General features: G+C 59.4%; 1 protein-coding gene across 2 annotated transcripts in view; it reads left to right on the top strand.

The window, feature by feature from the left end:
• ASAP2 (ArfGAP with SH3 domain, ankyrin repeat and PH domain 2) overlaps positions 1–13,065 on the top strand; it is a 107,564-nt gene that overhangs the window by 54,498 nt on the left and 40,001 nt on the right. For both annotated transcript variants that reach the window (XM_080685963.1, XM_080685962.1), the window contains exons 4-7: positions 9,158–9,232; positions 10,377–10,426; positions 11,396–11,525; positions 11,948–12,033. In XM_080685963.1, the coding sequence (XP_080542089.1) occupies positions 9,158–9,232; positions 10,377–10,426; positions 11,396–11,525; positions 11,948–12,033 (341 nt within the window). The remainder of the gene's footprint in view (positions 1–9,157; positions 9,233–10,376; positions 10,427–11,395; positions 11,526–11,947; positions 12,034–13,065) is intronic.

Here is a 13,065-nt window from a genome sequence, read left to right as displayed (position 1 = left end):
CTGTTCTGTACACACCGGGTCCCTTTGGGGCACATCTTAGAACGGTAATATGAAACAAGACTTTAGAATTCCGTTGGGCGTTCTCAGTGTGCACAGCTGGGGGACAGAACGCATTCATCTTCTGAAGGGCCTCTGACTTCTGTTGTTTTTTTGTTTTGTTTTGTTTTTTAATATATTTTATTGATATTTCACAGAGAGGAAGGGAGAGGGAGAGAGAGCTAGAAACATCGATGAGAGAGAAACATTGATCAGCTGCCTCCTGCACACCTCCTACTGGGGATGTGCCTGCAACCAAGGTACATGCCCTTGACCGGAATCGAACCCGGGACTTTCAGTCCGCAGGCCGACGCTCTATCCATGGAGCCAAACCGGTTTCGGCAGTGACTTCTGTTTTTAATCGTTTGCGAACTGTGTGGAATAGCCTGTTTCTGGTCATTCCAGTCGGTGTTTAAGCGTGTGATGTGTAATAAACGTGTTTCAGCCCCGTCGTACCCAGCGGCGTGACCGAGCATCAAGGTGCAGAAATCACCACGACTACTTCGAGGCCTTTTCTTCCCCCGAACGCGGAGCCTAGAAAGCTCTCGCTTTCAGCCGGCAGGAGGGGGGGCCGTGCGCCGTGCCCGCGGCGGGCGCCGGGAATGGGGTGAACGGAGCTCTTGCTTGCGCTTGGCAGCCCCGAGCCGTCCCCGTCCCCGTCCCCGTCCTCGGATGGAACGAGACCCTGAAGAAGCGGGCAGCCGCGTGTTTGCCGTCTCTTTCCTGTTTTTCTCCCCCAGAAGGTCACGGGCGACCCGGCCAGGTCACGCACTCCATCATGCTTTCTGTGTCGGCCCTGAACAACGGGGTCCCTTTCATTTCTCTTGTCAGCAAGCTCTTAACAAGCGGGAAAACAGGTCCTCAATCTGGAAACGGCCGTGGCGGCGGGTCCGTCGTGTGGCCTCAGCAGGCCGGCCCGGGGACCGACGTAGGAGTTGTTAACGGGAGGCGAGGACCGGACGGGTCAGCGTCTCGGTCTCTCCCCTGCCTGCACGTGTCAGGTGTCCCGGTTGGAAACGGTAAAAGCAGAAGAAGCCCTTGGGGAGCTGAAGTTTTCCTTGGCTTCACGGGACATCGCTTGGGGCTTTTCTCGAGTTCGCCGCCTGAGGGTTACGGCCCCAAACGGCCGCTGGCAGGCACACGCAGCCCGGAGCCGGCCCCTCGCTGGACGCGGGCAGGCGGCGTGTTCGGCTCTCACCGCTGAGTCACCACTGGAGGAGCCAAACGGCCCCAGGAAGAGCCCCATCGATGCTGAGGTGGGGGGGGGGGGTCAAGGGTGAAAGGTCAGCTCAGCTCCCAGCCCCTGTGCGCAGCTGCCGCCAGCTGCTCCCGCCTGACTCGTGAAGGCGAATGAATGGCCTCCAGAGTGAAAGACCAAAGGAAACAAAACAAGGAAGCAGAGACCGGGACCAAGCAGGAGGAACTCTAAAGAAACAATGTTTCCTTCCTCGGGACGTCGTAATGGACACTGTATCCAGGAGGGAAGAGTGGAGTAAGGCTTGTCAGACAATCAGCGTAAGAATATGTTCAGTGGCCCTGGCCGGGGTGGCTCAGTGGATAGAGCCTCGGCCTGCGTACTGAAGGGTCCTGGGTTCGATTCCAGTCAGGGGCACATGCCTGGGTTGCAGGCTCCATCCCTGGTGTAGGGGGCGGGCAGGAGGCAGGCGATCCATGATTCTCTCATCGTCGATGTTTCTCTCTCTCCCTCTCCCTTCCTCTCTGAAATCCATTAAAAAAATATTTTACAAAAAGGAAAATGTACAATGAAAAGGTCTATGAGAAGGATCGGAGTAGAAGAAATCTCTCAGAAAACAGATCGAAAAGACAAAAAAAAAAAAAAAAGGACCAAAAAGTAGGAAACGGAGCATCCTCAGGGGTCGGTATCCGACTGGCTGGCCTATCAGAACGAGAGCCTAGAAGGCAGAGAGGGGCACCGACACTCAGCACCGAGACGATTTCTCCTGCGAGGACTCGCCAGCGCCCGGCCCAGCAAGACGCCCCCCCAACCCCGCCGCCCCCCCTCCCCCCGGCATCTCCGTGGGAAATGAAAAGACCCAGACGCTCCCCAGAGGACACAGGACCGGGAGCCGCAATGGCCTTGGACTTCTCAGCGGAAACACTGGGAACTTGAAGGTCTGGAACGAGGCCCCCGAGTCCCTGGGGGACAGTGTCGGACCCCGAGTCCTACCCAGCCAGTGGAGCACCGGGCAGAGCGGGAGACCGACACCCGTGGGAGGCCGAGGCGCTGGGCTCCCACATGTCCTTCCTCTGCGACTCCTCGAGGGTGAGCCGGGCAGAAGAGGGAAGCCGAGAAGGAGGAGACGGTGGGTCAGCCCACAGCGCCCGCCCGCCAGCCGCTGGCCTGGGCTTCCTCTAAAGCCGGGACAGAGAGCAGTGCCCACCGCCCAGGGCCACCGGCCACACGAAAGGAGGAGGGGGAACGGTTTTTGTAAATTAAAACCCACAGCCCTAGCCGGTGTTGCTCAGTGGATAGAGCGTTGGCCTGCGGACTGAAAGGTCGCAGGTTCGATTCCGGTCAAGGCAGCCATGGGCAAACTACGGCCCGCGGGCCGGATCCGGCCCGTTCGGCTGTTCTATCCGGCCCGCAGAGCTGAAAGAGTGAGGGTTCTCTGCTCTCCCCTCCGCTCCTTTACTTTGAATTTATATTAGTTCACACAAACACTCCATCCATGCTTTTGTTCCGGCCCTCCGGTCCAGTTTAAGAACCCATGGTGGCCCTCGAGTCAAAAAGTTTGCCCACCCCTGGTCTACAGCCTCTTTTCCCTGGGCGTTTAGAACGCCGTCCCCTGCGGCTCAGCGGCTCAGCCCCACTCCTGTCCGGGAAGGGAGAGGGGTCACCGCCACCTGCCCGCTCTGTGCCGGGAAAGAACGTTCAGGAAGCAGCCTCGCGCCTCGCAGGAAGGGAGAAGGCAGCTGAACCTGAAGTGAGATGCTGTCCCTCGGGGATGAGAGTCGCCCCTTTTAGAAAGTTGGGGGGGCTCTTGCCGTGGTGCAGGTGGAGGAGGAGACGGCCGCTCCGGGATGGACGCGGGACGCTGCATGCAAAGCCGTGTCTCTGCCGCTTTCCTCCGACCCCACGGATGTGAGCATCCTGGGAAGCGGGGCCACTTCCTGGCTGGGAAGTGCCCTTTTTATTTATTTATTTTTTTGGTCAATCCTCACCCGAGGTTATTTTCCCATTGATTTTTTTTTTTAATTTATTTTTTTAGGAAGAGTGGAAGGGAAGGAGGCGAGGAGAGACAGAGAGAAACATCGATGTGCGAGAGACACATGGATTGGTTGCCTCCCACACATGCCCTGACCAGGCTGGGGATCAAACCTGCAGCCCAGGTCCATGCCCTGGACCGGAATCGCACCCGCGACCCCTCACACTGGGGCCGACGCTCTCACCGGTTGGGGTGAGGCGTGTCTTTCTAATGGACGCCTGGCTGCCCCGAAGGACCCGTCCCTGAAAGGTCGGCCGCAGATCGGAGACTTGGCGGTGAAATGTGTGCTCTGGGGCTGCAGAGCCTGCGGGGGCCGCGGGGTCCGCCGGGCTGAGGCCGGGGTGGACGGCCGGGGAGGCCCCGGGGAGGCCCTGAGCTGAGGAATGCCACTCATTTTGAAAGAGGAAGCGGGAAGTTCCATCCACCACAGGGTCTGTCGCGGGGCGAGTGGCTGCCTGTGGCTCTGTCCCCGCCGTGTGCTCAGGTCAGAGGCGGAGCCCAGGCCACGGGCGTTCCCACCTGCGGGACTGACGGACGGCGGGAGCCCTGTCCCAGCTCCGGTTGTCCTGTCAACAGGCTCCTCTGCTCAGCCCAGGGGTCTTCCTCCCAGTCACACACACCGCCCCCCCCCCGCCCCCCCCCGCCCCCCCCGCCCCGCCCCCCCCCCCCGCCCCCGCCGTGTTCCCGTAAACTTCCCTTCAGCTTCTTTGACGGAAAATGTTTATTTTTTCCAACCGTTTTTTAAAATATGTTTTTATTGACTTTAGAGCGAGAGGAAGGGAGAGGGAGAGATGGAAACATCCATGGGAGAGAAACATCATCATCAATGGGCTGCCTCCTGCACGCCCCCTGCTGGGGACCGAGCCCACAGCCCAGGCACGTGCCCGGACCTGGAATCGAATCACCCCCCTCCCCCCCCCCCCCCGCCCCACCCCGTCTCCCTTCCTCTCTGAAATCAGTACAAATATTTTAAAGGAAAAGCAACGAGTTTTGGAGGAGAGGGAAGAGCTGTTCTATGCGAGATTCACGACCTGGTGACACGGCCCGGGAAGACGGCGCCAGCTTCCTGCCGGGATTCTCCTCTCTCTCTCTCCCTCTCTCTCTCTCTCTCTCTCTCTCTCTCTCTCTCTCTCTCTCTCTCTCTCTCTCTCTCTCTCTCCCCCCCTCTCTCCCTCGTTGCTGGTCCCTACTTCCAGCGGGTCCTGGGGCAAGATCCTTTGGCAAAGCAGGCTCGCTGTTGCCCAAGTCAAGGAGAAGGCAGCGCCCGTTCCCCAGGGTCGAGCCCACCAGCAACAGTGCTGACCAGTGACCAGAGCTCAAGGGGCCGGCGAGACGGTGCCCGGGAGCTGAGCGAGTGATAGGGGAAGATTTTAAGAGAGTATCAAAGCGCCCGGGGCGTGGCTCGTGGGTTGAGCATGGACCTGTGAACCAGGAGGTCACGGTTCCATTCCCAGTCAGGGCACATGCCCGGGGTGTGGACTCCATCCCCAGTGTGGGGCATGCAGGAGGCAGCCGGTCCATGATTCTCTCTCATCATGGATGTTTCTCTCCTTTTCCTTCCTCTCTGAAATCAATGAAAATATTTAAAAAAAGAAAAAGTATAAAAGGGACAAAGCTAGCGGCAAGGAATTTCAACACCAAACAAAGTCGTCTTGGGAAGATGGCATTGGCTGGCTCTGGCCCCGCCCGCCTCCCCCCGCCCCCCATCTCCTGGTCTGTCTCTGGTTGCCCATCCGCTGTGGCATCAGTGCAGCAGATGGTTCTCCATCTCTGGTAGCCCCATCTGTCCCTGCCCCACCCACTGAGTCACTTGCGTCTCCTTGTGGGATTACAGACCCTGACGGCTGTTGCCTCATCTTGTCAGATGGACGCAGGCGACCCCGGGACCTCGCAGGCAGGAGGAGAGGGGAGAGGCAGGGCTGTTCCTTTAAAGATTGCCTGGTTGCCGTTGGCATTCGATCCACAGTTAATGGCCACGATTAAGATGAGTAGTCTGTATTCCCGTCACCCGTGCTGTTTTAAAAAGCCGCTGCATGTAGTGTGCTCGTTAAAACGAAGCCGGCACGCACGAGAAAGCCCAGTGCTTGCTTGGCGCGAAGGAAAACATCCCTGGGTTTACTCAGGGATAACTGAATTCTTCCCCGAGATCGTAAAGCTTTCAGCACTCCTACCCCGGGCCCCGGGGTGTGCAACCCTCTCGGGCTGTGTGGTTCGTCTCTCCGGGCCAGAACGTGACGCACACCGTCCGAGAAGCGTTCGGAGCCGGCTTCACGCCGCGGGGCCCCGGAACATCTGGGCTCCTGGGCTCATGTTCTCCAGCCCGGCCTGCAGCAGCCGGTTCTGGGACCCTCGCCCTGACCCAGCACACGTGTGTGCCGGGGAGCGTGTGATGTAGGGGGGCAGACGGGCTAATGTCCAATCTGTTGATGGGGCGTCTATTTTGTGATAACTTACTTTATTTTTAAAGCAGATTCCCTCTGCTCTCCTTTTTTAAAATATGTTTTTATTGATTTTAAAGAGAGAGGATGGAAGAGGGAGAGAGACAGACAGAAACATCCATCAGTTGCCATTGGCAGACACCCCGACCAGGGGATTGAACTCCCAACCAGGGCATGTGCCCTGACCGGGAATGGAATCGGTGACCTTTGGTGCATGGGTCGAAGCTCACCCACCAGCTTAGCCACACCGGCCAGGGCTGTAACACTTTCTTCTAAAAAGCCAGCTTTGTCGAGGTATATTTTGCATGTCATAAAATTTACCCATTTCAAGTGTGCAGATCAGTAATGTCTACTACCTTTCCCCAGTGGGGCAGTCGGCATCCTAAATTAGTTTGGGGACATTTCCTTCCCCCCCAGGAAGGTCTCTCATGTCCTCTTATGGTTAACCTTATTTCTCGCTCCCCGCCCCTCCCAGCCCGAGGTAACTACTAATCTACTTTTTGTCTCTCTTGTAACAATTTAGCTAATTACTTCCTGATTAGAGAAGGCACAGTTTCCTGTTTTAGATGATTGAATGACTCTGGAAAGAAGAGAAGGCTGGAATGGAGGCAAGAACCCCCTTAGCTGATGGGCACCCAGGTTTCTCTTTGCTCAGGTGGCCCCCGTGTCCCTACACTGTTCCTTTTCTTTTCCTCCAAATGTTTTTTGCTTTTTAGAGAGAGGGGGGAAAGGAGGAATAGAGAGGTAGAAACATCGGTGAGAGAGAAACATCATCGATCGGCTGCCTCCCGCACACCCCCCACAGGGGGTTGAGCCCGCAACCCGGGCCTGTGCCCTGACTGGGAATCGAACCGGCGGCCTCTATGTTCCTGGGTCGACGCTCAACCCCTGAGCCACGCCGGCCGGGCCACACTGTGCCTCTTCTCGCCTGGACACCCTCCACCCCATCTTGCAAGATAAACTCCCTCTCTCTGCAGTCTTTTCACGTAACGCCGATCGGCACGCATTTCCCTGAAGTCCAGACCGCAAGTCCTTTCTCGTCTTGGAAGGCCCACGGGTCTCATTTACGGCTCTGGGAGGGTTCCGGGCCATGTGCTGGCTACACTACATGCTTTACCTCCCCCATTGCGCCGTGGGTTCCGGAAGATGGGGGTCTGTCTAGACCAGGGGTGGGCAAACTTTCTGACTCGAGGGCCACAATGGGTTCTTAAACTGGACCGGAGGGCCGGAACAAAAGCATGGATGGAGTGTTTGTGTGAACTAATATAAATTCAAAGTAAGCATCATTACATAAAAGGGTACGGTCTTTTTTTTTATTATTTCAATAGTTTTATTCATTTCAAACATTTTAACAAGAAGAATGTAAACACTAATTATTATAATTTGAAACTTCAAAAAATGGAGGAATCATAGCACAATAACATACCTTATATGGAAGATGGCAAAGGCAAAATAAAATTGCCTAACAAAGGAAAGGTACAAAAGCCTTTCAAATTAAACTTAAATATAATAAAATAATTTAAAACTAAAACAAATAGAAAAGAACAAAATGTGTAAACAGTAAATGAAACATTTTCTTTAGTGCAACTTCCAAATTATGCCCGGGACGTAGATGTAGATGGCAATGTAGACTGGGTTGAAAGGTTTTTGGTCTTTAAAACATCCACTTCAGTGGGAACAGTGTTGTTGGTCTCCTTTTTAGCTAAGGCTCTGATACTGTGCTCTCCAGGGGCATGTCTCCCCACATCACCACGATAACGTGTCTCCGCATTCCCAGGGTGATGTCGGGGGACGCGTCCGCGGGCATTACAAGGAGCCTCTGGAAGATTGAGAGGCTGTTCCTTCTACTGAATGGGGATATAAATCCGCCCACTCAGAAGAAGGCGCTGCGGCCGTGTTTCCTGACGTTGCCATTTTAACACTGCTGCTGGTGAAGGAGCGGAGGGGAGAGCAAGAGAACCCTCCGCTCTTTCGGCTCTGCGGGCTGGATAGAACAGCCGAACGGGCCGGATCCGGCCCGCGGGCCGTATTTTGCCCACGGCTGGTCTAATCCATCTTTGTCTCCTAAGCCCCCCGTGGGTCTGCGGCTTCATCTCCCGCCAGTGCCGAGGCCGCCTGCCTCCCACCCACCATTCGTCACAGCGGTGATGGCTCTTTGATAGCGGGTCCCCGCGGGCGCAGCCCTGTCACCGGGCTCTGTCGTGGCTTTCCTCTCTCCCCCACGGCAGCACTTCCCTCTGGATGCCAACCCCGAGCTTAACTCCTCACGCAGGGGCCTGCCAGGCACCGTGGAAACCGGGGTGCTTGCAGGTGACTCCCGGCGCGGCCCCTTCCTGGCCAGCGTTCCTTCCAGCCGCCCAGGAGCCCGCGCCCCACGCTCAGCTCTTGGGTGTCGGAACGTTTCGCTCCCGGGCGGGTCCCGGCGGTCAGAGCCGGTGACGCTGCCCCGGGAGCAGGGCCGGGTGATGCCAGACGCTGACGTCGGAGCAGGACAGGCGTTACCCCAGCACAGGCCTTTCTAGGGGTCACCACCGGGTCACGTACCTGGCGGATTGGCGGATAGTGCAGGCGCCGGCACACCCCTTGCCAGTAGCTTCCCAATCGATGGCTCCCTCCGTTTTGCCTTCCGATGCCCTGAGCAGTGGGTAGAAATCAGGTCCCGAATTGCCCCACACCGTGCCTGTGTCATAGTCCGTCCCTGGTCCAGGAGGTCATATGGAACATAAAGGCGTTCTTCGCGCGACTGTAAGAACGAACGTGTGAGGTTGCCCGGTTCTCAGTCTCTGCCCCTTGCACAGCCGGTAACTGGGTGCGGGAACCCCGGTGACCCATCCTCCGGGCCCCCCCACAGGGCCCCCCCCCCCACCCCTGTCCGGCGGCGCCCGCGGGCAGCTGAGTGACTCACAGGGTGGTGAGCCCGGGGGCGGGAGAAAGTGGACCCCGACTTGCTTACGTGATCCTCCGGGCGGGGCCCCTGCAGGCTCCGAACCCCAGTCTGTGCCGGAAGGCCCTCCCGGCAAAGCTGTGTCCCTCACTTCACACGAATCTGCCGGGGGGAGGGGGGCACTTCCCGTGTTCTGTTTTTCCTCTCGGCCCGCCCCCCACCCCCCGTTGGGGGCCGTGCTGGGGAGGTGGGGGCTCGGGGGCGAGAACTGAGCCCGGGACAGCCAGGCCTCGGCGGGGTGGGAGCCGGCGGGAGCGCGGCGGCGGCTCCTCCTCCCGGGCCTGTCGGTGGCGCTCACGCTGCGGCTGAAGGTTCTGTCTTCCCGGCAGAGGTGGACTTTCACCACCGCCATCGCTTAATCGCGGGAGTTACTGCTGTGGAGGCGGGAGACCCGGGGGAAGGCCGCCACGTCGCGGCACCCGGGAGAGCGGACGCGGCCGTCCTCGTCACACGGTGTCACCCTGGCGGTGCCGCCGGGGACTGAGAGCGCCCTCTCTGGTCTTGTCTTTCAGATTCAGAACATGAACAACATCATCTCCTTCCCTCTGGACAGCTTGCTGAAGGGGGACCTGAAAGGCGTGAAGGGGGTACGGCGATGGCTCCGGGGGAAGGGGGGGGGGGCGTTTGCAGGGCCACCGCCGTGGGCCTGGGGGCGGATGTCGGGGCCCCTGGCCTTGCGCCCTGACTGGCGACCTGCGGCCTCTCTGGGTGACCCGAGGGTGCTCTGGGCGGGGCGGCGGGGGGCCTGGGGGCCTGCAGGGAAGGAGACGGAGAAGCCGGGGTGGTTTGGGTCACGTCTGGGTCTCCAGCCACTGTGTCCCTGGCTGACCCCGGGGAACAGGCTCCCCGCAGGGACGGGGTCTCCTGACGGGGAATCTGACCGGCGGGGCTGGAGCCGCTGCCTTTTCTGCCCGTCGCTCAGGAAGGGCCACGCACAGATGTGTGAGCGTGACTTGTTTCACGAGTGGGGGGCTCGGGGGGCGTGGGTGCCCGCTGCGGGCACATCGGGAAGCCCAGCGGCTGGTCTCGGGGACCCCGCAGACTGTGCCAGGAGAGCCGTGGGCAGGGAGGATGGGCCGCCCCGCCGGTCAGGCACCAGCAGCTGCCATTGTCCTTGTGAGGCCGGAGCACGGGGCCGAGGGGCCGGGAGCACGGGGCCGAGGGGCCGGGAGCACGGGGCCGAGGGGCCGGAGCACGGAGCCGAGGGGCCGGGAGCACGGGGCCGAGGGGCCGGAGCACGGGGCCGAGGGGCCGGGAGCACGGGGCCGAGGGGCCGGAGCACGGGGCCGAGGAGCCGGGAGGAGGGGGCCGAGGGGCCGGAGCACGGGCAGGAAGGGCACCGAGGCGGAGGGAGGACGCAGAGAGACGGGCAGGAGGCTTTAGTGTCGCTCGAGCCGGGCGTCGGTGGAGTCGGGGTGGGGCTGGGGCAGACAGGGCCCTCGAGGCCGGGCTGGGAGCCGAGTCCCGCCAGGAGGCCCGTGAGGAGCCAGAACATAAAACGTAAGCCCACCCGTGGAAGGCGGTCCTGTCCCAGGAGACCCTGCTGGACAGAACGCGACGCGGGGGCTGCCCGGTGGGATCCCGGAGCTCGGGCACCTCCGAGCCAGACCTTCGGAGTGCTGGTCCCAGTTCCAGGCAGAAGTGTTGGGGGGTTGGGGGCGGGGAGAGAGGAGGCTGGCTTCTCTATCGCAGCCCGAGCAGCCTGTTTAATGTATGCCTCTCTGTTGACAGGATCTGAAAAAGCCTTTTGATAAAGCCTGGAAGGACTATGAAACCAAAATGTGAGTGTTTCCGCTTAAAAAAGCACCGCAACAGGGGTGACTTCCGAGTTCCCTTTTAAGCCCAGCTTTCCTAGCCAGCCCCGACCCGGGAAAGCGGTCCCTCTCCTAGCCAGCCCCGACCCGGGAAAGCGGTCCCTTTCCTGGCCAGCCCCGACCCGGGAAAGCGGTCCCTTTCCTGGCCAGCCCCGACCCGGGAAAGCGGTCCCCTTTCCTAGCCAGCCCCGACCCGGGAAAGCGGTCCCTTTCCTAGCCAGCCCCGACCCGGGAACGCGGTCCCTTTCCTGGCCAGCCCCGACCCGGGAAAGCGGTCCCTTTCCTAGCCAGCCCCGACCCGGGAAAGCGGTCGCCTAAAACCCGTGTGGCCAGGTGCTTTCGCCCCGGGGTCCCAACGCCGCCGTGCCGGCCCCTGGACGCCCGTGTTCCCCGGTCCCTTCTGTTTTATGTCCGAGGGTTACGGGGTGTCCCTTCCAGGGAAGTTCGCCGAAGGACGTCGAGGCCCCCTTCCCGAGGTGCCTCTTCCCTTCCCCCGTGTTATCACTGTTGGTCCTGGCAGCACCTTCTCCGTACCCCGTCTTCCTGGTGATTTGTGGGTCCCCTTAGCGTGGGGTCGCGTTTCTCTGCCTCACCAGGCCCCTTGGTTTCAGCAAAGGAGAGAAGAGAGGTTGTGGGGAACCCTCCCCCCGCCCCCCCCTCAGTCTCACCTGGCTGCCTCCTCTGACCCGGGCCGTAGGGGGTCTACGGGGCCGTAGGTGCTGAGGGGAGGTTGGTGGAGTCAATACTCAACCCAAGGCCAAGGTCGGCGTTTCTATGGCCGCAGGCGTTTCTATGGCCGCAGGCATTTCCTTTGCAGTGAGTTCAGGGGCGGCCCCGCTGGTAAGAGGCCCTCTGAGCGTCCGCTGTCCCTGCCCGGCCATCCGGTCTGGGCCGCAGGCGGGAGCGGCCGGCTCACCCTGCCCTTCCCACCCGTAGAACCAAAATCGAGAAGGAGAAGAAGGAGCACGCCAAGCTACACGGGATGATCCGCACGGAGATCAGCGGGGCCGAGATCGCCGAGGAGATGGAGAAGGAGCGGCGGTTCTTCCAGCTGCAGATGTGCGAGGTGAGGCTGGGCGCTGGGCGGCCGGAGCCTGACCACCTGCGGCCTCGGAGAACCCCGTGGCCCCCCTCTGGTTCCGTCTCTCCTCTGCCTCATTCCTCCTGAATGAAGCCAGAGCGGACATTTCTCCTCCCCGCGGGTCACGACACGGGCTGAGGACTCGGGAGTCCTTGCACTTAAGTGAAACGCTCAGTCACCTGTATGTCAGGGCGCTCGTGTGGCAGCCAAGGGCAAGGGACGTGGAGTGTGGCCTCCGGGGACTGCGGCGCCTCTGCCACGCGCTCCCGCCCGCCACACGGAAGAGAAACGGACGTGTGGTCTGCCCCCCCGCCCCCCCCCCCCCCGCAAGCTCGTGCTGAGCACGGAGTTGCCGCCTCTGCCTCTGATGCCCCTTTTGGCTGTTCCGCTTTGCTCTGTTTTCACAGTACCTGCTGAAGGTCAACGAAATTAAGATCAAGAAGGGAGTGGATTTGCTTCAGAATCTGATCAAGTATTTCCACGCCCAATGCAAGTAAGTCCTCTGTCCTTGTCACGGCAAATCTGTCTCTCTCCCTGGCCCATTCCGGTCGATCGGTAGCAGCGGTTTCAGCCTTTTTCATCTCGTGGCGCGCAGGAGGTGGAAATTCTGCGCCACACCCAGACACACGTCCTGTTTCTTGCCCATCTGACAGAAATAGGTGTAATTCTTTTTCTTTTTTTTTTTTTAATATATTTTATTGATTTTTTACAGAGAGGAAGGGAGAGGGAGAGAGAGCTAGAAACATCGATGAGAGAGAAACATTGATCAGTTGCCTCCTGCACACCCCCTACTGGGTATGAGCCCGCCACCAAGGTACATGCCCTTGACCGGAATCGAACCTGGGACCCTTGAGTCTGCAGGCCAACGCTCTGTCCACTGAGCCAAACCGGTTAGGGCAGAAATAGGTGTAATTCTGATTCCTTCACGCCGGACGGCTGTTGTGTGCTGGCTGTTGTCACTGTTCAGCTGATGGTGTCAGAACAGAGCTCCGTGTCCCTGGCTGCATAGGCGGGGGTTGCGTGTTGTGAAATTCTTGCTGCTCACGCCGGTGTGCCTACCGCAGCTCCCGGGTTGGGAATCGCTGATCTGTGGTGTTGTGGTGAAGGAAATCAGCACTCGTTGAATCATCTGTAGTGGAAGGATGGACACAGGCTACCACACGCATGAACCCAAAAACATGTTAAGTGAAAGAAGCCAGACCAGAGGCTGTGTAGGGGGAGGGGAACGTGGGGGATGACTGCTCATGGGGACAGGGGTTTTTTTTTGGCGGGGGGGGGGGGGGGGGGGCGGGGACCCAAGTGTTCTGGAATGAGTGCTGATGATTGCACAACTTTGTGAAAATACTAAAAACCACTGACTTGTCCACTGAAAAGGGTGCATTTTATGGTCTGAGAGTTAGAGCGCAATAAGAAAACAAACATAAAAATAGACTTTATCAAATAGGCTTATTTTGCCCTTTCTGTAGAGGGGCGATGGAGTCTGACCCAACAGGTGACCTCGGTGGTGCTGGTTAGAGGAGGAAGG

This window comes from Plecotus auritus (genome assembly GCF_963455305.1).
Source record: "Plecotus auritus genome assembly, chromosome: 8".
NCBI lineage: Eukaryota > Metazoa > Chordata > Mammalia > Chiroptera > Vespertilionidae > Plecotus > Plecotus auritus.
This window is presented reverse-complemented; position numbering and strand designations above follow the sequence as displayed.